At 37.8% G+C, this 25,221-nt stretch overlaps 2 protein-coding genes across 4 annotated transcripts in view; one reads left to right on the top strand and one right to left on the bottom strand.

Moving 5' to 3' along the window:
- Nucleotides 1–3,849, top strand: part of RASA1 (RAS p21 protein activator 1) — a 116,771-nt gene extending 112,922 nt beyond the window's left edge. For both annotated transcript variants that reach the window (XM_060635420.3, XM_060635421.3), the window contains exons 24-25: nt 108–242; nt 1,281–3,849. In XM_060635420.3, the coding sequence (XP_060491403.1) occupies nt 108–242; nt 1,281–1,364 (219 nt within the window). In that variant the 3' untranslated portion in view covers nt 1,365–3,849. The remainder of the gene's footprint in view (nt 1–107; nt 243–1,280) is intronic.
- A 455-nt stretch (nt 3,850–4,304) lies between these two features.
- CCNH (cyclin H) lies at nt 4,305–24,040 on the bottom strand. Of its 2 annotated transcripts, none has more exons than XM_060635423.2 (9): nt 23,759–24,040; nt 21,564–21,686; nt 18,595–18,668; nt 17,365–17,575; nt 13,771–13,934; nt 10,447–10,517; nt 7,901–8,012; nt 5,005–5,080; nt 4,305–4,458 (listed from the first exon to the last, which is right to left on the bottom strand). In XM_060635423.2, exons 1-9 carry the CDS (start codon nt 23,873–23,875, stop codon nt 4,420–4,422), a joined length of 987 nt encoding a protein of 328 aa, XP_060491406.1. In that variant the 5' UTR covers nt 23,876–24,040; the 3' UTR covers nt 4,305–4,419. The 2 variants fall into 2 exon arrangements, with proteins under 2 accessions (XP_060491406.1, XP_060491407.1); XM_060635424.2 differs by having other exon boundaries at nt 5,020–5,080.
- Nucleotides 24,041–25,221: the final 1,181 nt, after the last annotated feature.

The raw sequence follows: 25,221 nt of genomic DNA, 5'->3' as shown, positions 1-25,221 counted from the left end.
AGAGAATATTATGTTAAAAATTCTGTCTACTATAAGCAATTAGGATCTTTTCAGAAGTGACTATAAAGATTTGTATTTGTAAATGCAGTTTTATGATTCTCTTAAAGAATGTACCTGAACTTCCGGACACTACAGAGCATTCTAGAACTGACCTGTCTCGTGATTTAGCAGCACTGCATGAGATTTGTGTGGCCCATTCAGATGAACTGCGAACACTCAGCAATGAACGGGGTGCACAGCAGGTAGGTTTTTGCCAGCCTTCACTAACAGTGATGTTTGATTAACACTTAAGCAGAATGTCAGCATAAAATTGAGAGGGAATTCGCTGAATTATGGTCAAAACTGTTCTCAGTTACATTTTTAAGAATCTGAATCATAACTCCACCAAGATCTTGGCAAAAGAATAGTGGACCCAGGCTAAAATTATGTATGTTTGATACTGCACAGTGTGACCTCAAACGATGATGTGTTTCACACACTTCAGTGATTTCTGAAGATGGCAAATGAACAATGAAGTCAATAGTGAGGTGGCGTTTTCTTTGTTTCTCTCACATATGCAGTGCATGGCCAAGTGACTTGCAAGCTCCAGATTCAGAGATTCTGGAGCATGGCGTGGGAAGATGCCATTTCTATTAAGCTCTTCCTGAATACTGTCACTAGCCTGGCCATTCATTTGGCAGGGACTCTGTAGAAGAGATTAAAACATTGTGTTTGGGGACTTTGAGTTTTCTTCAACCCCAAATCCTCAAGTTTAGATAACACTCTGGCTTATTAAAAGCTTAGGAAGGATGTGTGCCACTGGCCTCTTTACATGTCCATGGTATGTATACTGTCTTCTCCCTACCTGGTGCAGTTTATTATGGCCTGCCTTAAGTTAAAAATAAAATTCTTACTGGACAATTTGACTAAAAAATTTTAGGCCTTTTTCTTCCATAATCTTTAAGTATTCAGTAGGCTGCAAGTTGAATGTCCTTCCATCATCTTACAGGGTTTAAGATGTATGTGTCATTTGTAATGATAAATGTTTTCTGGAAAGATGTTCTATCCTAGGTAGATAGGAGAATGCCACACAAATGAATTTACTTACTTTAAAAGTGTACAAAAATACTGAGTCAAGGACTGAATAGAAACCTTTACGGTTTCATCTTCTGAGTAGAATGGTTAATATTTTTTGAATTCTTTTGAATTGATAATGGCTTTTTACAAGTCCAGGCTCCCTCAAATTTGACCAGACTGTTACCCTATTTACTAATTATTTTTGTACTGTTCTGTTTATTTAGCATGTACTGAAAAAGCTCCTGGCCATAACAGAACTGCTTCAACAAAAACAAAACCAGTATACAAAAACTAATGATGTCAGGTAGCAGCCTTCGCCCAAGTGCAGCAAGCCCAACACGGTAATTCACATCAGTATAATGTCTCCTTTGCTCTTGCCAAAAAATAGCACACTTTTCCACATTCCAGTGATGTGTGAGCTATGCAAACAAAATCCAAGATTCTGCTGGTGAGTAACTGTGCCAGCAGCTTTTTGTAAGCTATCTGTGCAGGATATTTGCACTTTTTCCACATACGGAATCGATCTTTACCAACTTCTGAGCCTTGGTGTACAGATCACCTTTCACACAACAAAATGCTATGACTGTATCTTGAACTTGGAAAATGTATTTTCCCTACATCCAATTGCCAAAAAAAGAACTATGAAACCAACTGACAAGAAAAAGGAAAGGATTCTGTTGACAATTGAGGATAACTGGATCACTGACTGTTCTTACTGTAACTCCTTCCTCATTAGGAATACGACCGTTTGACTGTTCATTGACTATTTGTATTTACAGTTTCCAGAGTTTGCCATTATAATAGGAACAATCTTTGCTGTATACTTTTTTAAAATACTGTGCTATTTCTCTTGCTGGAACTGTTGAAAGAAAATATATAGAATGGATCTATTGCTCATCAGCTTTATTTTTTAAACATACCACTTATTTTGTTGGAATTGTCAAAGACTGTATTTAGATCTCATGATGCTTTCGTTACATGTTTACAACAGTAAATAGTTTGAATTCAATAAATATTATTGGTCGTTGTACTGATCAAGGCATGTTCCCCATTCATCCATTGTATACATTACCAATTTATTTTGTGTTTAAAAACACCTGGAATGCTTTTGTTGAAAGTATTCATTTCCAAACTGATGTTTTTAAAGTTCTCCATCTTTGAACTTCTGACTACTTGTTCTATCTGCTGCATATTTAGTTTGTATAGTTTTATTTGCTTCTGTATATGTATTTTTGTGAAGTATTCACAAGGGTTAAGTTAAAATAAAACCAAGGGATATCTTGAATAATTGTCTAAATCCAGCTAAGCATTTCATTTCATTATTTTCTTTCTCCTTCAGGGGCAGTTCAAATTTAGTACCAGAGCAAGGCCTAGCAAGAAAAAGACAAGTAACAATTCCTTCCCTCCTATGATTGTGTAGGAGGGGGAAGGCACACAAAAAGTAGTACATGGCAGAAAAGCCTTCTGTGGAGGCAGGTGAGCAGTGGTGTTCGACAGCCCTGTGCTCCTTTCTCTTGGTGTCAATTCCATTACTTTACTTTTCCATCACTCCTGCTTTACGGGAGTATCCCACTTGGGTTACAGGATGAAGGATAGACCAGAAGGGACATGGAGCAAAGAGGTCCAAATTCTAGCACTAGGCAATCGAGTTCTCCACCACTAATCACATTTTAATGCCACGTTTATCTTTTAAGCTGGAATAGGAAACGTCATTTACCTTTGTAGGGTGGAACTTGCAGTAACTAGTTGGGTCAATGATGAAATAAAGCCTCTAAAACTTTTAAAATGGGGCTGGGTAGGAGACTTTGCAGAGATAAATGTGGACCTTGCTCAGAGCCAAAGCTTACTGACCTAAAAGACAAACAAGGTAAATTACCAACACTCCGCAGTGCTGTCTAGAGGCTAGCAGCACTGCTACATAACTTGGAATGCACTGGGAAATGGTCAACTTAAGCGTCTTCTATTCGACTTTTATAAAAATCACACTTAATGAACTTCATTCCTCATTATAAAGTGAGAAGGAACTAAAAATAAAAAACCTAAAATATAAAAAATTATTAGAAGAATATGCATATAGTAAATACTGTCCTCAAATACTGAGATGTAATTAAAATATACTCTAAATGGAAGGTGCAGCCTGGGATGCACAGACATTGAGGAAAGCTGTGTATCCATAACATTCAGATTCACAGGGCTACTGAGTTTTGCCGAATTCCTTCAACCAGTATTCCAGAAAAAATTCAGCAGACATCCATAATTTGGTTCCAAATTATGAATAAAACAGAATAGTAAAATCACAGTTAAATACCTGAATACTATTTCTATCCAACATTTATTAACACTTAATACAGGCAACCACTATTCCAATTAATCCTAGGAAACATAGGTGATTATTTTCCCCATTTGCGCCTTAGGAAATTGGCACAGAGGTCTGTGGAGTTACATTTAATATCAACTCACTTCAATTCGAATTAAACTTCTTAAACATCTTTAATTTGAAAAATTCTTAGTAACTATAACACCCATCTACTGGTTAATAGCAACTTAATATTTTTATTGAGACAACTATTCAAGACTGCATATTTACCAGGATGCCTGGGTGGCTTCCAATTGGTTACACGTCCCAACTTCGGCTTGCATCACGATCTTGCAGTTCATGAAGTTCAAGCCCTGCGTCAGGCTCTGTGCTGACACCTCAAAGCTTGGATTCTGTGTCTCCCTCTCTCTCTGCCCCTCCCCTGCTCTGTCTCTCGTTCAAAAATAAGCATTAAAAAAATATTAAAAAAAATAAAAGACTGCATATTTATTTGATTTCTCTTTTAGAAACCTATTTGGTAATGTTTTCAGGTAACTGAGGAAAACAAATACTGACTACCACTTGACCGCTGAAGCGCATTTTGTAGTTCAGTAGTAACCTACAAAAAGCTAAGTAATCACAGTGACATTTGAGAAACCATTTATATAAAGGCTTGTAGAGAGTGAAAAACATTCCCTAGCACGTTTAAAGCAGACTACTCAGTTTTTTTTAACTTTTGTGCTTTTCCTTAAAAAATAGGTTTGCATATTGTAATTTGTTTAAACAATACAGGCAAATAAATTACAGCTTTCACTACTATAGAAAGATTAATTTGATATTAGTCATGATGGGGCAAGACTATCTAAACCAGGTGCTATTCTGGCCCCTTTGAAAAGGTTTTATTTCCCATAAAGCTATCCTGAAAGGGAAGAAAATTTAACTAACAAAAATAGAAAATTTACTATCTTTAATGCTTTCACGTCATTTCATTTTTAAATAAACTTAAATGCCCGATAGGTTTCATCCTTCTGTTGATTAGTTAGCATTCAAAAGTCAATTTCAAATGGTTAGAGAGAATCAACCAGGTCATCATCAGTCCATTCTTCCTAAGAAGGAAAGAAAATGTAGTAAGAATAACATTACACTGAAGCATAACATTAATGTTTACTTCCTTGCCTCCTTTTAAGAAAATGTTCTACTTTTACTCTGCTGATTATAGGAAGGTAAATCAACCAGGAAACTTTGTGGTAGTTCAATCTTAGAGTAATATGGCTTGGTCTTACCAGACTACACCAATGATGAGTAAAGGTTACAACTGTGACCTTTTGCCTCCTATTAATCTATATCTAACTTACAAGGTACATTTTTTTAAAAAAAGGATAAGAGAAGAATCCTGGGAGAGTCAAATAGCAAAAATTTAGCATGTTCTATTTCTGCTGCCTTCCGTAATCATAGGAAGAATTCGTCAAGTAACAATCATACTGCTTCACAATAGGCTAAGATAATAAGAGAATGTACATAAAGAAGGGTGCAAGAAAATGAAAATGAAGGCTTTCAAAGCCCACACCTCTCTAATATTCATGTTCTGGAATGATAAAATCTTAACAGTATGGTCAGACCAAATTATACAACAAGAGTAACTTAAAATTTACCTTTGGACAACATACCTCCTCATGTTTGGGTTTCTTTGAGACATAATCATCATCTTCATAGCCTTTCCTCTTCTTCCTATGATTGAGCAACCATCAGTAAGCAATTGAATACTGGTAACAAAAACTACAAAATAAACTAGCAAGGCTGGTAAATGGTATGTATGTATCTGCTGAAGAACAAAGCCTGCATAAATGGAAAGAGATGAACTACGACAGATAGGAAGACAGTATCTTTCAAATTAATCTTTACATTCAATGCAGTTCTAACTAAAGTCCTAATAAAGCTTTTCCTGGAACCTTTCAAGTATAACTCTGATGTGTGAAAGACTGCAAAAATAGCCAAAGAATCTGAAAGAACAGTGTGGGGCCCTTGTCCCAGTTATCATCAGAACACTATATATAAGAGATATGGTAACTTAAAGTATGGGGTTAGCAAGATTTAAATAGATCAACGATCAGAGCAGACAAGCAAAAAAACAACTATACATAGGAACTTAATATACAATGAATATTTAACTGAGAAAAATTATGAATTTTTAAAAAAGTGACTAGCATAACATTACTGATTTTAAAAAATGAGTATTAAGATTTCTACCTCAGAACATTCACGAATAATTCTAAATAGTTTTGACAGCTAAACAAAAAGCAAAATGTAGATTAACTTAGGGTAGGAAAAGGTTTTGAGATATAAAGGTGTAAAACACAAAGGAAAACAGAAGAAATCTATCACAAGGTGAAACAGAAGAAAACAGGTGTAAGATATATTTAAAAAGTATATAAAATATAAAAAGAGCTACAAATCAAGAAGATAACACCAGAAAACCACTCAAAGGTTATAAGCAAGCAATACAGAAGTAGAAATATAAATGTTGAACACAGAAACATCAATGCCTCACAGTAATAGGGGAAATGCAAATTAAAATACCAATGTGATCACTTCTTTCACCCAGACTGGTAAAAGTTAAAGATTCATACTATTAAATGTACAATATGTATGAAAACAGTAATGAAGAGAAAAAAACAAACTTCCTCATACACACATGCAGAGAAAATGATGGCAAAGGTAAACCACCTAGAAATTACCCCTGAGGTCACAAGTGGATTTGGGTTTTGATCTAACAGAACTTTGGTTTACCTGAATCGACGGACTTTAATAATGACAATGTAGTTATTACTTGTGTAATGGAAAAAAGATAAAGGAGTTTATTTATAAAGAAAACAAATATTTTATCCTAACGTAATGCCTGTTAAGTGTGGTCCACGGACCAGTGCTGGTCGATCCATGAACCATTTCCACTATGCAAGAAGATTAAGTACAGAAACTGAGTGTGTGTTTAGAAACTTTTACAGTAATTCTGTTGATTTTATGTCAGTTGAATCTAATAAAATTTAAGCTTATATTTTGTCTATTTCCTTTTTCTAGTAATTTATTGCTTGCATTTTATAATGCAAGCAGTATATTTGCTTGCATTTTTAAAAGCACCTCTCAAGTACTCATGGATATGCAGAATTTGCTTGACATAGTGTAAAGCAGATAGTAACTTGGGAGTAAGAGGTAGTACTCTGGCAATTCAGAATTTTGGCTTACGGCCCGGGCCATTCACTTACCTAGCTAGAAGGGTAGATTAATAGTTCAGTGGTCTAATCCAGAAGGTGGTAAGTTTTTCTTTAAATGGCCAAAAAGTAAATATTTTACACCCTGTAGGGTCATACAGTCCGTTTCTGTCACAACTAACCAACTCCGGCAGTAGTGTGAAAACAGCCACAGACAACATGCAAATTAACGGGTATGTCTCTGGTCCAAGACAAGTCTTTCTAAAAACAGGTAGTAGTTCACATTTGGCCTGTGGGCCAGAGTTTGCCAGCCCCTTCAAAATCTATGTGGAAAGAAGATGATCAGTGCTGTAATAATTTTACTTACCAAAGTCAACATTTCTTTACTTCTCTGTAACCTCTCTTTCGTTCCTATGAGTTACCACTGAAACCCAGGAGTGAAATCTACCAATTTTAAGTCCTATGCTAAGCCATGCTTTGCAATTATAGTTATGAATATAATAAAGTAGACCCATATTTGGCATGCTTCATAAATCTCCTACTACCACTGTGTACTTACACAGTTTGACTCATGTGTACCTGGATCTGAAGGCCATGAAACACTGTTTTGGTTTCTCATTATCCAATCGAGTATATTTACCAACTATAGAGATAACATCTTAGATGCATCCTTAGCTGTAAGATGCCAGGGCTAATTCCCACTAAATACTAACAAGTAAGGTAGAACCTTTGAATCAGAATGCATTCCACAGAAAATAGAAAATAGTTTTTCCATTCTTATTATGTGTCTGGACGCCCAAGTGTTCAAACTCCTGAAAGATTAGGTTTGAGTGGATCCTTCAATTTGCAAAGCATCAAGAACCTGAATTCTCTAGCTGCCACACTTAGCCTACAAATCGGTAAGATACCTTAGAGGTCTTCCTTAAGTATAAAGTTTACCACTGAAAGAAAATAAGCCAACTTTCCCTACTCTACCTAATAGAAACCTGGAACAGTATACCTGTTCCCTCAGACAAGGTATCAGACCTGCCAAGAACCCAAAGATTAAAAGAGCAAGAAGAGGTTCAGAGACTCCTGAGAAAGACTCTAGAGACCCCACAAGGAGTAAAAGAATGGGACAGGTCCTGCAAGCCAAAGAACACATTAGTCATAGCAGGAGAACTGTATTACGAAAACCAGACCACTACCTCGTGTTTATCCTGTTAGAAATGTCCACTCAATTAAAAAAATCCAACTTAAGGAGTAAGTCATTTTTCCCCGCGAAAGCAAACAGTTACCAATTAAATGACTTATTTTAAGGACGAGCTAGACTTGACAATTGTCGAATAACACATCTACTTACGTAATTATGTTAAGGGCAAGCTCAGCAGAGTGACATCTCTCTAACTTCTGTTTCAGAACAGCAACTTCTTCAGATCTGGGTGGTTCATATTTTTTTACCAAGTTTCTCATACCTAAGTGGATAAAAAGATTTATAACGGATAATAAAAAGTCTTTTCCCATAAGGGAGCGGAGTACGGTCCCACCTTATAATGGGAATAACAAAACTCTTGAAATGTGATTATTATTATTATCAGGATTTGCACTGCTCTGCATTAAAATCCAACGGACAGCATACTTCAAGTAATTAGAGCTGTCTGCTGGTTAGCCCATATCACATACAGCACAAAAATAACCATGTTCTACATTCTAGTTAGTTTTTTTCCAAATCCCACCATGGTCACTTTCTGCTCAGGTTTAAAGCTTTATAAATCCCATGATTTAGTGAACATGCTTTGTTTCCTGCCACCAACTGTACTTATAACATTCTGTCCTACAGATGGTGGTCCAAAGGTTATACTTCTTATTTACAAAGGAAATCACTATTAGATGACATGTAATTAAGGGAGGATGCTTAGTAAAATGTGTCAATGGTCCTTCAACAACATGCAGATCCTATAATAAAGCATCGCCAAGAAAACAAAAATGTTCTCTTCAGGCTAAAAGCAAACTACTTTGTCAGTGACTTAATAATTGCAGAACGATCCTCTACCCTGGTCTGTTAATATTATTCAACTATAATAAACCTAAGAATATAAACCTCAAGATTTTTCAGGGGACTGATGAGAGATCCAGGGCTTATTACTAGCTGGCCACATGCTCAAATAGGGAGAGCTACTGGCTTATTTCATACTGCAAACAATGGAGTGTTTTCAACTGAATACTTAGGACTCCGAACCCTGAGGACAGTATCTTTGTTCCAAAAACTTATGAATAAGATACCCTAATTATCGTTAAAGCTCTGAATGTTTTGTCAAGAGCTATCCTTCCTTCATGTTAAAATAGTGGAGTAAATTAAAGATCCTTGAGAAGAAATCAGTAATAAATTGTCAGCGTACAAGGAGCACTGTGGGTTATCTTTAAGGCCCATTTTACCCACTAAATTCCATGATCCTAATGAAGATCTCTAGCCACATCACAATTAGCTTTGGAAGTGAACCCTCTAGTGGTGTAACTGAAGACATACAGTTTTATGATTCATAAATCACAAATCCATCATTCTCAATTAAAGAGGAAAGGAAGCCCTCAAGGAGAGAATCAAGGAATGATATTTACATGCTCTGAAGCATCTTAACTTTTAAAACATAAACAATATAAAAAGTACACCCATTTACCCATTTCTGCAATAGCGATCTTTATGTTATTTTATTGGTTTATTATTTCAACTGCATATTTAATTAGCAAGGACAAATACTACAAAAAATTTGGGGGACAAATACAACAGACTGAATCCTAGAGCTTAGTGGCCATGAGCATTCAGTGCGACATGGGCAAGAAGGAAGGACAGGGCTGGCTGATCTCTACTCAACCATTAAGACAGGGTTTCTCAACAATGGCACTCAGCAGTGTCAGTTTGGGCTAGAAAATTCTCTGTCATGAGGGGCAAGATTTGTTTCCCAAGTCTGCTATTCTCTCACAGTTCTGAAGCCCAGAAGTCTGAAATCAGTTTCAATGGGCCAAAATCAAAATGTCAGCTGAGCCAGGCTCCCTCTGGAGGCTCCAGGGGAAAATCCAGCTTCTGGTGGCTGCCAGCACCCCTTGGCTTGTGGCCATATCACTCCCGATTTTCAAGGCTGCCACCTCTGTGCTCTATCTTCACAATGGCTTCTCTGTCAAACGTCCATTCATCTGCCTTTCTCTAACTAATAAAGACTCCTGTGATGCATTTATGCCCTACCTGGATATCCAAGATAATGTCCCCATCTCAAGATCCTTAACTTTAATACATCTGCAGAGACTTTATAACAACATTCACAGGTTCCAGGGATTCAGACATGGGTATCTTTGGGGAGCCACTTTTCAGCCTAGTGAGACTATGCTGAATTATAAGATGTCTAGCAGCATTCTTACTTCTACCAAATAGATGCTGGTAGCAGCCACCACCACGCCAAGAGTTCTGACACCAAAAGCGTCCCAGATAATGCAAAAATCACACCCATGGCTTCTGTAACACCAACGTGACTAGCAAATGACATGTATAAACTAGTTAGAGCTGATTACAAAACAGAACACCAAATTTAAGTATTATCTTTGATTTGGTTCCATTTAGATCTTTTTCTGTGCCTACCACATATCTGTGCACACTTGAAAAGGTCTGTTTTGAGTCTTAACCCTCTCTGAATCTTATATTTTCACTCTCCTATTAAGTCTATATGTGTGAAAAGTACTTCCTTTAGGGTACCTTCTATTTGTTCTCCACCAATGTATCCTTCATGCCTCCATGATACATTAATTCAATGACAGTAAATCTAAACAATAATCTATGTCTCAAGTTAAATATCAAGATAATATTTATTTAGAAAGCAACTTTGTAACAAAAGAACATTTTATAAAAGTTGTTTCACTTACTTTTCATTATATCTAGTAACTGTGACAAGCAAGTTCTGTTCTCTTTCAACATCAGACTTTCTGATAAATAACTGGTAAAGAACAGAAAAAAAGTTTTAATCTATTGAACACATATAGCATCTTGAGTAATATGGCATCATAAATTAGTTTCCTCCACATTCATTTCATCAAGGTCAATTTTAAAATTTACTTTAAAAGTATTAAGTAACAAAACTTTGAACACAGAACTATAATCTATAACTATTAGTCTTAAGGATTTAATACCACTCAGTTTAAAGGGTGTTTAATGTTAAGACTAATTTGTCTAAATTTTGTAATGTATATGCTTTCAGAGAAAAAATGATATGAAAATAACATTAAAAGTATCGATTATCACTACGGTTAAGTGCTTAATATACAAACCCTATGAATCTAACTTTGTTTGACAGATGACCAATCTGAGTCAGAGGCACAGACAGGTCATGACTTTGTAACTTGCCCAAAGTTATAAAGATAGGAAGAAGGAGAGCTGGAGCCTGGCACTAGGAAGGCTTCTCTCTCCCCTTAGCATCAAGTGAACTCTTCTTGGTACTAACAGGTATTCAAACCAGTTAAAAATATCAACTTATGCTTTACAAATCTTTTGTATCATATCTGCAAAGAGTCCAAATCAAAAGTGTTAATACTTTTCTATAAATGGATGTAAAGCCCAATTACCTTTCTCAGAACCAATGAGAGCAGCATGAAAATACAATGTCTACATTCAAATATTTAGTTATTCTGAGCTTGATCTATAATTGATAAAAGCCCAAGTGAACAGATTCTCGAGGTGTAAGTAATCTTTCAAACACAAGTGCAAAATAATTATTAATTCCTCTGAAAAATAGTGAAATGAATAAACGGTGAAATACAATTACAACAAAAGAAAGACAATTAAGAAATTTTGTTGCTATCTTTTAAACTATACAGATTATTTACAGGTTATTATGTAAGACTGACAACTAAGGTTGATATTACAACTTCATCATCTATGATGGGAATTTATTTTTTTTTATTTTTTTATTTTTTAAATTTTTTTTAACGTTTATTTATTTTTGAGACAGAGAGAGACAGAGCATGAATGGGGGAGGGTCAGAGAGAGAGGGAGACACAGAATCTGAAACAGGCTCCAGGCTCTGAGCTGTCAGCACAGAGCCCGACGCGGGGCTTGAACTCATGGACTGCGAGATCATGACCTGAGCCGAAGTCGGACACCCAACCGACTAAGCCACCCAGGCGCCCCTAATTTTAGATATAAAAATGCATTTCTGGTTATCAGTAATACTACCAGTTTTTTCCTTTTCCTTTTCTCCCTAAAACCCCTCATACTTTTGGCATCTTCATTTGTTTCGTTTCATTCTTCCTTTCCTTTCCACCCCTTAATCATAAGAGTGATACATTTGATTCTAAGAGATAGCTGACCAGACCATTTGCCTCTATGAAGCTTTAAATTAGCAACTCGATCTCAATCCTGAATTAGAATTTTAGTATTTTGATTAAAAAAAAAATTCAGTAAAAGAAGAAAACTCAGAACTAACAAGAGAACATCCTAGAAGTAATAATCTAAAGCATCATCCAGGATATAACAGCACAAGGGCTTTCCCTTTTTGAAACTAGCAATACATGTAAAGGCAACTCCAACATATCCCCAAAGTTTGCAAAGTAAATGAGAACTTAAAAATGATTTGAAAATATTTTCTCAAAGTAAAAAAAAAAAAAAAAAAAAAAAATGCCCACATGTTTATATTCCCTGGGAAATCCAAAAGTGTATTTAATTTACAAAGAGTCCAAATTACCACAATTTCAGTTTTGGCTATCTGAAATTATAACTACACTTTCAAGGTGACATAAACTCTCATTTGGACTTTAGGATGCTTCATGCCTCTTCATCTACTTGAGAAAAACAGAAAAATCTCACCATTGGAGAATCTGCATATACACTGCATAAGATACGATGCTTAAACAAATTAATCAAACATGTGGTTAGTGGAATTGTGGAAAAGAGGCTTTCTCCTCTTCGAGGCTGGAAGCTCCACACCTAATCTCCAAAGACATCAATTATCTGTGGCTGTCTTTCCTAACAAGAACAAGGATTTAGAGCTTTGTTCATGTTAACAAAACAGTGCATAGTATATAGGAGGCGCTCAGAAAAAGTTTTGCTTAAATAAGTGGAGGTGTAGATTACTTTGGGATTAAATGTTTAGATTTATGCACATTTGGTGAGCTGTGTTTGTGGAGAAGAGGCATGACAAAAACCTAAGCCCACAATCCCTTATCTTGGATTTGTTTTGAAATACATAAACTGTTCGTGTTTTGGAAAGGGAACCTGGTGAATACTCCATGAAATGTGAAACAGTCCAGTGATGTCTGTGGAAGGATACCTGTTATCCATGACACTCATATTTGTGTAAGGATACATATACATATACATATACATATACATATACATATACATATACATATTTGTGTAAGGATACATATACATATACATATACATATACTCCCATTAAGTTGAATAAAGATGAAATCACATCTGTTCATGTCTGCTGCCACCATTATCAACAGATTTTGAAATTATGGATGAGGGGCTTATAAACATGTAGAACAGTTTACGTTCAGAAAGTCTGATCATCTTTCCTCGTCAGCTTTTTCCAGGAATAAAATCAGGCAGAACTTCAAAGGCCACAGAGAAATTATTATAAAAATTTACAAAGTCTAATTTGCTACTAGCCTGTGCTTAAGTTACAAATCAATATGACAATAATGCTTAATTAATCTGTGCATAAAACTTTGTTGTAAAGAATCAAGTAAACTTAATTCAGGGAAAGTGCTTATCGCAAAGCCGAGTTCACAATGGGCATTTATGTATCAGCTATCTATAGCTCAAGTGCAATTCACTCGGACATTCCCTCAAGTATTATTCATTCCCCAGTTCTTTCCTGAATTCCACATGCCACACATGCTCCACAGCAGGAGATAAATGATAAACCAAGGCAGATTATTTGCTGTGTACATGCTGCTTACCAGTTTACAAAACTTGCCCCATACTGAGAGCTAAGCTTTTGAGGATCACCGGATTTACTTCTACTTTAGTCATAAAATGGATCCTCTCAGCTCAAAGATACTCAATCTTTAAAGATTTCCTGAAAAGGTGATTTCATTTCCATTCTCAGTTGCCTTCACCAACCCTCCCAACCATAGTAGATATAAAGGACTATAGTCACAAAGTGAATTAATTTCACTTAAAAACTCAGTCTCCAAGGAAGGAATAAACTGACTCAGCAAAGTTAAAACACAGATCAGTACCTTTCCATAGTAATTCCTGCTCGAGATGCACTAGATAAAATGGCAGTCAGGGCAATTTGGGAAGGTGTGTATAAAAGGTAAGCATCTGTTAATGCAATTCTATTAAGAAAGTCATCGGCTGTTTTCCTCAACATCTCTGGATTCTCCATCATGGGGTAGCGAGTCTAGAAAGGAAGTTTGTAAATATTATCACTTCTGAGATTTAATGCACTAATAACAGTTCAAAAATATTTATATTAACAACATAATGCTTAATAGAGGATTCTTTTATTTATGAAATTAACAACCGAGCTTAATCGTTCCACGTAAGATTGTTTTGTATGCAGCGTCAGAATGTACCAAAAGCGCAGTCGTTAAATTCTGCATGTTTTAAGAATGTGCTTTTCCTCAGGGGCTTCCACACTTTTTTAATCACAACCCATAACAAGAAATACATGCTTTAAGATAATTTATCTAAACTTCCTAGTATAGTACTTGGCACTATGCTGATTTATGTTAATCCCTCTTTTTGTCCTTTTCCACCTGAAGAGGAAGGGGAAGAGACGTTTGAAATTGACCTAGGAAATACACAGTCCAAGGTAAATGCGTCTCAAGGCAAACCAGATGATTCAGCTACAAGGCCTTTTAGGAATCAAAGCACTACCTCATCTTGATTTGAAATTCCTGCTACTTAAAGTTTAGTTTTGGGAAGAAGTCAATGGAAATGGATCTTGGTTTGATTACAGAATGATTTTTAGAATATGCCCAAGAATATGGACGATCTAATATTTGCTAAAAACTCTTTTTATACTTAAGATGAACTCTAAATCCTAGATCATCAGGTCTATTTCAAATATCTGCATCAAGTCCCAAAGCAGTAAGAAATTTCTTCTATACCCGCAACAAAATATCCAGAGTCATTTGTACCATCACACCCACATCTTACCATTCTGAAATGCCTGACCGCTGGTATGACAAATGAAGACATTCCACTCTGGCCACAGTGCTCCTTTTCCCAATATATTTGCTCAATTACTTCACAGCCATTCCCTGACTTCCTCCCCAGAACCTCTGGTCCCGTATCCCGCTATTTGCTCCTACTCACCACTGGTCCTCATTTCCCTCCAGAATTTCCTGCCCCAATATGCTGTCAACATATGTATACTATACCCCGATTTCTGAGTGTTGCTACAGAAAACAATACCACCAAGAGTCTTGTAATATTACTATAAATTCAAGTTCACTGACTCAGCAGGGCTTTTAACAATTATGTTCCACAGAAAATTTGTTCTCTCATTTTTCAGCAACTGTGTTCAATGTTTTCCACCTGTCTCAATGTCTTTGATAATTTTCTGAAACTCCAACACTCTCTGTCAATGATCTCGGCTTTTAAGAGAGACACTCTTATTTCCTGTCAGCACTAGTCCCCCAGGCGTAACACGGTCCTCAACCCATATTTCCCTCTTTCTGTTAATATAAAAGACCTACTATTCTCTCAAGGCCAACTCTACTTTGCTTTGAATCCCATGCCAACTACTTCCACCGTACTCCAAAGAGAAACCTGAGCTACTTACTTTTCACTCCTTCCTTTAAGCTTTTTCTCACTGCTCACTGTCCTCATCAGTTTCTTGCACAAAGCAAAACACAAAAAACAAAAAAATCGTCTCTCTCATCTCTTTTTAGGAGTTCCCCCATCTTCTCATTCATCTTTTTCCACTTCAAAGACAAGCTGTTTAATCCATGTTACACCTACTTGCTTGCTCACCTTCTATGTATTCCCCACTGGCTCCAGCCCGCTTTCTTTCTCCACACTCAACGGAGACTAATTTCACAAAAATCACAAATGACCCTTCTGGCACTAAATCCAGCCGACACTACCCTTGTTCTTTTACTTTGCCTGAATTCTGAACAGGCCTGGAAAGGAGCCTGTGCTCATCTTCTAAAAGTACTCTTCTTCCCTTCAGTTCTCCAAAAAGTGCTCTCTCTCTGAATATTCTTCAGTCTCCTTACTAGCATCTTATACTTCTCCAACTACTCTTTAAATGGTCCTTACGGTCAATCCACTTTAAATTTTCCAGGAGCAACACCACCTACATCCATTCTGAGTTAGCCTAGCCATCTGCTCTGATCTCCAGATACACGTGATGTCTTGCAGCTACTAAAAGTTATGTCCTCAACCAGATTTATCAATCAACCCCCACCCCTCCACCATCCACAAATCTCTCCTATGCCAGTGTTTCCTCCATCAGGAAGCAAACCACCATCTACCTATATCCTTAGGCCATAAACCTGGGGTTCCTCCTCTGTTCTCAATCTCTATATGAAATCAATCCCCAAGCTCTAGTGATTCCGCCAGGAATTTCTGTCCAGGAAGCTCTCTGTATCCACTGCCACTATCAGAGTCAAACCAACCACCATCTTTTGCTGGACTACTTTAACAGTATCTGACTGGTACCCCTTCATCCGTTCTAATCCATTCTCCACACTCTGCCTGACCCGTGCATATGTGCAATAAATGTATGATGCAGACTGATGCAAGGGCTTGCCAACAGGATTTTATTAACTGCAAACTTCATCATGCAAATCCCCAGACTTAAGCCTTACAATGGTTTCCCACCGCTCTACTCAAAATCCTTAGTACCACCTCCACAGTAGAGACTCTACCTCCCACTCGGGCAGCACTCTGTGGCAGTCTTCCCCCTCTATCTCTAAGTTCTGTTTAGGTTCTTTAGTGCACCATGGTTTCTTAGATCTGGGCCTTTGACCAAAGAAGTCTTTCTGTCTAGGATGTTCTTTTACCTAATTCCTACTCTTGCTCTGAAATTTCACTCTAAATGACACTTTCTTAGAACTGTCTTCCTTTCTCTCAACCTGCTATCTCATTCTAAGGTATCCTGTATTTTTCCATCTGTAACAATGGGCATACTGAATATATGACTGTCTCTCCCATTAGACTGTAAGGCCTCTGATAGTTGAGGGCGTTCCTGTCTTCATCCTCAAGAACAGTGTTTTGGCATATGGAAAGTGCCCAAATTTTGCCACTCAATTGAGATGCATGAACCAGTTTTTTACTTCCATTTTGACTTCACTCCCACTTTTCAAGTCCTCTGTGAGGGCAAAAACAAAATAGCTTAAGTTGCTTTTGTGCATGTTTATCTACTTATATTTTTGATGCGTATATATTGATTCAAGTTCACAATGCACTAAAACTAGAAATCACTTAGCAATCTTCTAGTTTAATATTAAGATTTTTTTGTGGTTCTTTAAATCAGATCCATGACAGTATACTCCAGAGTTAGAAGACTTAAGTTCAAAAGCATTACTCTAAATTGACAATAGTCCTCATTATAGTTCTTTGACCAATATTTGCAGATCTACGAAATAAAAAGCTCTGTAAGTGCAGCCCAACAATATCAGTTAACAAGCCTTTCAGGTGACACTCAACTTTGAGAACTAATGATGTGGAAGTCCATGCTAAACTCATGTTTCAGATGAGCTCATGTTTTAACAATCAGGATGAATATAAATTACAACGAGATTTCAGATTCTTCTGGTTCAAGAACTATAGCAAAGGTGTACACTCTACTAGTTTACCTTTTATATCAGTAAGATTACCTTTAAATCAATGAGAAAGCCCTCAAATGGTCTATAAGGATTGTGGACAATAAGGTGGAAATTCAGTTGTTGTATAAGAAGTAGTTCGTATTCCAAAATCTGTTCGAGTGCCTTCTCCTGTCCAAGAGGACTCTCCCGCAGATTTCCAACAAACTGTGGACTAGATACATTGAATTCATCTACTTTGCAGGCCAAAAATGCACAAGTGAGCCTAGAGGAAAAAACAAAGGGAAGGGAATGGTATCTGTACATACTTTGAGAAATACCTGAATATTTTATTTCTAAAAATAGGTTCTAAAAATGCTTAATATTAAGAAGCGACTATGCTAAATATTGCAAGAAATTTATTTAAAAAAAAGAGAAAAAGAAAGTTTCCTGTTCAAACTTTTTATCCATTAGGAGACTATACAATTAGGTTGAACTGTATAATCTTGCCACAGCATTTAACCATTATTGACTACTATTAATGGCAGTTTTGTACAGTTCAACATAAATATCTGGAAAAATAACTGAAGAATAAAAGTACTCTGAATCATGAAATGTAGATGAAAGAACACAACAGTACACAGAGGTGTACCTGGGAAGGTAGGTTAAAAGAACACTGGAAGGCCATCAGTGATGTCTCTGAAAGCATTTCAATAGGGATTATTACCTCAGGAACTAACTTATGAAACTCTCATGGCTAGTACCATAAATTTCAGGTAAGAAACTAGTAATCAAATTACCACAAAAATCAAAATTCGAAGTAACAAGGGCCTGACCTAGACTAGTAGAAATGGAAATGAAAAAGAGAGAAAATAAACAGGGACAATGTCACTGACAGCAAACTCTTTGATGAGTCTCACACTAACTTCATCCTTATGTTTAAGGGACCTTTATTAAATTGAAGTGAATATGGAGCTACAAGACTTGTAAACTAACTGATGTACAAAGACAGGAGGTACCACAAAGGATTCTCATTGGAGCAACAGGGAGAAGAAAGGTGCCACTAACAGAAAGAGATATTAGCCAAGTTAGTTTGAGAAAAACAGAATTTAAATTTGGACAAGTTGAAGTTTAGATGACATCAGTATTACAGGGAGAAAGTACTGTAGATATATGAGAAGTATAAGGATAGTGGAAATTCAGAACAGAATACAAGTCTAAATTATCATTACGAAGTCATTTTTTCCACACAAATTGTATAAAAGACTTCTTAAATGAAAACCAATAAAGTAGAATTATACTCACATTATTATCCGGGGGTGATATTCCATTACTGAATTATTAAGATAAAAACGCTTGAAATACATACAAGCTGTACCCTAAGATTAAAAATATATACATTATCAGAATCCACTCACACATACATGTTGTTTTATTAAAAGTTTTAAAAAATTTACTTATGCAAAGGTTTCTTTAAAAAAGTTACCCATGCAGAGGCGCCTGGGTGGCTCAGCCAGTTAAGCCTGACTGCAGCTCAGGTCATGATCTCACAATTTGTGAGTTCGAGTCCCCACGAGGACTCTGTGCTGACAGCTCGGAGGCTGGAGCCTGCTTTGGATTCTGTGTCTCCCTGTGTCTGCCCTGCCCCAACTCATGCTCTCTCAAAAATAAATAAATGTTGGGGCGCCTGGGTGGCGCAGTCGGTTAAGCGTCCGACTTCAGCCAGGTCACGATCTCGCGGTCCGTGAGTTCGAGCCCCGCGTCAGGCTCTGGGCTGATGGCTCGGAGCCTGGAGCTTGCTTCCGATTCTGTGTCTCCCTCTCTCTCTGCCCCTCCCCCGTTCATGCTCTGTCTCTCTCTGTCCCAAAAATAAATAAAAAACGTTGAAAAAAAAAAAAAAAATTTAAAAATAAATAAATGTTAAAAAAAAAAAAAAAGTTACCCACACAAAATACCAAAACTTCTTATTTCTTCTTTAATCTTATAAATTGTGACCAATTACTATAGAAACGCCACAGCCAAAAGACCCTTTGTTGTTCCTCCTCACACACCCTGGGTTATCTTTCCTATAGGCACTAACTTAATTTCAAAAAGTCTGTATTTATTATTTTTTTAAGCTTATTTATTTTGAGAGAGAGAGAGAATGAGACTGAGATGAGACAGTGCACGCACAAGCAGGAGAGGGACAGAAACAGAATCCCAAGCAGGGTCTGCGTTGTCAGCGTGGAGTCTGATGTGTGGCTCGAACTCACGAACCGTAAGATTATGACCTGAGCTGAAATCAAGACTCGGACACCTGACTGAGTCACCCAGGCACCCTGTGTGTATTTATTTTAGACTTGAGAATAACAAAGCCACCTAGATTAGAAGAAACCAAGAAAAACACACAAATATTCACAGCTTAAACCAGTCAATCTTGTCAAAACATTGACAGAATTAACACAGTTGGGGCAATAAGCCTTCTCTCTAAATCCGCTCTGGGTCTGTGTGATAGAATCATGATCATGTTGCCAAACTAAACAGAAGAGGCACCTACCAATTATTGACCATATCCCATTTCCCAGACTCTGTGCCAAGCACCAAGCTATTATCTTTTTTATTCCTTACAAGAGCTTGGTGAAGTATTGCCATCTCCACTTTACAGAAAAGGAAAATGACTACCAGTGAGGTTAACGGTCTTGTACCAGGTCACACACCCGATGAGCAATAGGGGTGGATTCACCTAAGACCTGCCTGTACTTTTAACCGCTATGCAATTCGGCTAGAACCAACAAGATAAACACTTATCTATTTTTAGATAGGGAAAAAAAAAAAAAAAAAAAAAAAAACACTTAAATATTTTAAAAGTTTAACTTTGTCGTTTTATGTGAAACAACAAAACTTATCAGTTATAAATAAGCACGTTATACAAAGACAAATTCCACAAATAAGTTTATTCAAGAATTCAGTTTCTTCATCTGAAAAGATCACATAAACCTACTGCCTTATGTTATAGCACTTTTATCAGAAAATAACAGAACCAAATCTGGAGACAGAAACTAATCAAGGCCATCTGATATTCTTCATAAATCTTTTATCTCTCAGATGAAGATCAGGTGAACTTAAGAAAAAAACAAAAAACAAAAAAACATCACAAGTACTTTTGAACTTGGTATTTCCAATATACTTCAATTTATGTTCAACTTTGAAAATGGAGATTATTTCCGGGGCACTTTGAGTAGCTCAGGTGGTTAAGCATCCAACTTTTGATTTCATGGTTCATGAGATGGAGCCCCGTGACCAATGTGCTGTCAGCACGGAGCCTGCTTGGGATTCTGTCTCTCCCCCTCTTTTTGCCCCTCACTCGCTCACCTGTGCAAGCTTTCTCTCAAAATAAATAAACATAAAAAAAAAAAAAAGATTATTTCCTGGGGGGTTATTCTCTATTGAGTCATAAGTTATTCACTCTATATAACTTTGAAACTTAAGATAGACTTTCACTCAAGACAGACTTCCATATTTGATCTTCACAACAAACTGGCAAGAGAATTATGAAAAAATATTTTGTACTCCTTTTTTTCTTTCAGCTTTTCAACCTCAGCTGATGTTCAATAAAGAATACATTCTAAAGAAACAATTACAAGGACAGTGCATGTAAATCCATATAGCCAAAAAGTCCGAACTACTTGTTTCTCACCATTACCATACCACAGTAAACACACACACACACACACACACACACACACACACACACGGAGTTCTTAGAACCAGACATCGGAAACAACCACAAGACAATTTTTTACCAAAAGATAAATCTCCAGCTTCTCCTAATCATGGCTTAAAAACTTCTTATGGCATGAGTTTTAGCCGGGGCATCTGATTACAAATGATGAAAGAATGCATTATTTCAAACGTGTGACAGACTTAAAAAGGCACTAGTCTGTGTTCTACTCCCAGCTCTATTGCTCGTTAGTTGAGAACCTGGAAAATTATTTAATCTTTTCTTTCTCTCTAAGATGAGGATGTCGTGACCTGTCTAGCAGATCTCAAAATTCTTCCGACAATGAAATGAGACCTGAAATACTTTGTAAGAAACAATACAGAAATTCCTAAATTAAGGAGTTTATCAAAAAATAACACAGAGAGACAGAAATGTGAATACATAAATTACATATTTATATAACTAAGGTGCATTTTTGACTACAGCGGATGGAGAACTGAGTTACACATTTAGAAGAGTCCTGATTTCAGAAGTCAGCTAAAGGACATTATACTTCATCAGTATCATAACTTACCACAACAGACCGTGGCATTGCTGGCTTAAACACTGAACAGAATTCTAATAATCTCTTCTCATAGTATTTGCAGAGCATCATTTCTTCGTGAGGCTCAAGAAAGACTGGATCGTTTGGAAGAACCTTTAGATCAAAAGTTACAGCAAAAGTTCAACGAATTCAATAATCTTAAAATACTATTCTCTAGCCAGATTAAATTTAGTTTTCATCTTCAACTAAAGGGAAATATACCACGTCACTGTTTTTCTTTATAGAGCTACTAATTATTCCACAAAACAGCTTTAGTAAAATATTTGATAAACTGAACTATACCATCATTTCACAATTTCTCAGAATGTCAGCTGGACAGTTGCTTCTTCAGAGAAAAAAGAATGATGAGTGTATGTGTGCATATGCTCACAAGTTTGACATCAATTACAAATCAAAAAGAAGATACACACTGTCATTGGCTGGAGAGCTCTGAACGTCCCTTTCTCAGTCATTAAGTCACACAGTTGAGGTAAAAATCAGTAAGTGTCTCAAGGACGATTCTCACCCTTAAAACATTACCTCCTAACTGTCTTTATATACTCTTCTACAGAATACACTAGATGGTTAATAATATAACACTTTTACAACAAATATCCACTAGGTAGTGTTATTGGTTTAATTATGACTACCAAAAAATGGTATGTTGAAGTCCTAACCCCCCAGTACCTCAGAATGTGACCTTATCTAGAAACGTTCTCTGCAGATGTAATTAGTTAAGATGAGGTCATACTGAAGTACAGTGGGCTCCTAATCCGATACTACTGGTATCCTCATAAAAAGAACATGCCAAGATACAGATACAGAACAACACTATGTAGAGAGAGACAGAAAGCGAAGTTACATTGTCACAAGCAAAGGAATACCTAGGATTATCAGAAGCTGCAAGAGCAAAGATCCTGCCCCAGAGACTACAGACAGCATGGTCTGACAACTTTATCCCAGACTTCTAGCCTCCAGAACTGTGAAACAATAAATTTCTGTTGTTTTAAGCCACCCAGTTGGTGCTAATTTTTTAGGGTAGCCCTAGGAAACGATCACAGATTCTAATTTTACAGAGATAGTATGGCATTGTGGTTTAGAGCAGAAATTCCGGAACTAGACTCCTTGGGTTCGAATCTTGGCTCTGCCACAATGTAGCCCTGAAAAGTCACTCAACCACTCTACACTTCAGTTTCCTCAGCTGGAAAGCAAGGATAATAGCAGTATCCACTTCACGGGACAGTTATGAGGATTACAGGAACTCACTAAATGCTGAGAATAGTGCCTGGTACACAGCGTGGTATGTACTACTTTGCGTAGTACAAATATTAAGCAGTAAGAATCAGAAGTGAATTAAACGGAAAAGTACCTGAGTACCAAAAGGTCTGACACATGGAATATTTGATGGAGAGAAGCTTGTACTAGAATAGGTGGTGCAATTTATGAAAAAAAATTAAACCGGCGTGAGTTATAAGAGAAAGGATTTGGCTGGCAGGCCCAAAGTCTAAACCATCCTCAATTGGTTTGTGCTACCCCGTCTCCTGTTTCCCCGCGTCCACCCTGCCCCCGAACCCGCCCAATACATTCACCACCAGGTTTCCTGAGGTCTCTTTCTACAACAGAATCTGAAAGGTTAATTCCCCGTTTAAATTTTCAAAGGTTCCCCACCTCATCATCATAAACTCAAACTCCTCACTTCAGCTGGCAAGTTTCTGCACCTGTTCAGACCTTCCGCGACACAGGACCCTGAGCATTCCAAGGCCCCGTCCCGCAACTTTCGACCTCCCACTTTGCACCTGTGGCTCTGTCCGCGCGGAACTTCCTTTCCCATCTTCTCTGCATTAACTACTGGGGAAAGCCTTCCCTGACATGGCCTCTTAACAAACGAAAGCCTCTGCTCCCGCACTACGTTAGCTTCCTACAAAGACCTTCCTTCGCCATGTTACTGATTACTCACCTGCCATTCGACTACGTTAAGGGCGTAGTTCGTCTCCACAGCCTAAACACCTGGCAAGATACCCGTCCGTTCGTTAAATAAACGCCCCGCGCGCCAGAGACGCACGGGCGGGGGAGGGGACAGAGGTGTGCAGGGGCCCCAGGGAAGGCAGGGTGGACAAGGGAGGGTGGGCAGCAGCTGCTCAAGAGTTTAGAAGCGAGGGCAGGGGACCGGCCGCCAGGATCCTCACCTTCCCGTTGGCGACCGCTTTGCATTTGAATTTACGGTTGGCGTCCGCCCGCAGTCGTGCTAGCTGCTCCTCACTGGCGAAAGTCCAGTGCCGCTTCTGGCTACTGTTGTGGTACATCGTGAAATCCCAGAGCAGGGCCAGGAAGTCTGGAGAAAAAGACCCCAAACGCCACAACACGGGGGTGGGAGATCACCTAAGCCCCGACCACTAACCCGCCGAAGCCGAGCGCGTCAGTTAGGCGGGCGCCGGCGCGTTGACGTTATGATCACGTGGTACCTCCGTCCGCAGTCGCGTTTCCGGAGCGGACTAAGAGGAGAACACCCCGCGCGTCCCTCCGGCGGGCGCCTGACAGACAAGTGGGCGGAGCCTACGGATACGCTCCTCCTATCTGTGAGCTTAGCCTCTAAGCTCCGCCCCTTCCCGACAAAATTTAAAGGAGAAGCGACAGGAGGGTGTGGAAAACCAGACGGAAGTTCCATGTAGAGGACAACATGAACAATTCACAGGGGGAATAAGTGGACAAAGGGACCCAGGAAAGTGTCAACTTTTAAATAGGGTACATGAGGAGGTGACATCTGAGCAAAGACTTGAAAGACTTGAGGGAGTATGCCTATCCGTCACGCGGGGGATGATCTTGAGGCAGATAGAACAAAGTCCTAAGGCAGCAGCGTTCCTGAGTCTTAAAAAAGGCTGTGCCAGGAACATTACAAAAAAACGGCCTCAGAGAGCATGGAACATGGTTGAAGAGCTACAAGCGGTGCATATATATTGTTCCTTACTGTTCTGCCACTAATGTGACCCTGTCCTCTTCCTGTGATCGTTTCCTTCCCCATCTGTTGATTACTAGCCAGTCTCATGCCGTTTCCGTATCAGAAGCACTATGTATGGTAGTTTTAGGATTTTCTTGAATTCATCTTCATTACTGCCCCAAGGGAGCCTTACAATAAACTATTGTTAATGCTTAAGAGATTTGCAATTTTTATTACTAGTATTTTCAAAATTGCATTTGTGATACAAAATCTATATGGATTCTAATAGCCTTTACTGGTTTAGATATTTGTCCCATTTAGGCATACTTTATTCTGTGCATCACACATCAGGTTAGGAAGATGGACCTACTTGCAGCAAATAATTTTTCTAAAAACAAAAGGCAGATAAAGAGAGTTTAGTTCTTGAAATTTTACATAGGCAAAAGGAGGTGGCAAGATATCCAGAAATCTGCTTTCTATGAAAATGTTTTTAGAGGCTTAAGGGAGAGCTTTTTTGTTTCATTTTGGTAGGTGCAATTGAGGGTAGAGTTTGCTAGAGTTATTTGAATTCCTCACACTTGAATATTTGTAGTTTATCACTTTGGAAATCCAAACACTCCTTGAACATATGTTGGTGATTTGGACTAGCAAATTGGCTAAGAAAAGAGAAAGGAGAAAATATGCTGATGTTAAGGAAGGGCATGGCAAGTTATG

This window comes from Panthera onca, chromosome A1, assembly GCF_046562875.1.
Source record: "Panthera onca isolate mPanOnc1 chromosome A1, mPanOnc1 haplotype 2, whole genome shotgun sequence".
Lineage (NCBI taxonomy): Eukaryota > Metazoa > Chordata > Mammalia > Carnivora > Felidae > Panthera > Panthera onca.
Note: the sequence above shows the minus strand (reverse complement) of the source record. Positions and strands in the feature narration are given on the sequence as shown.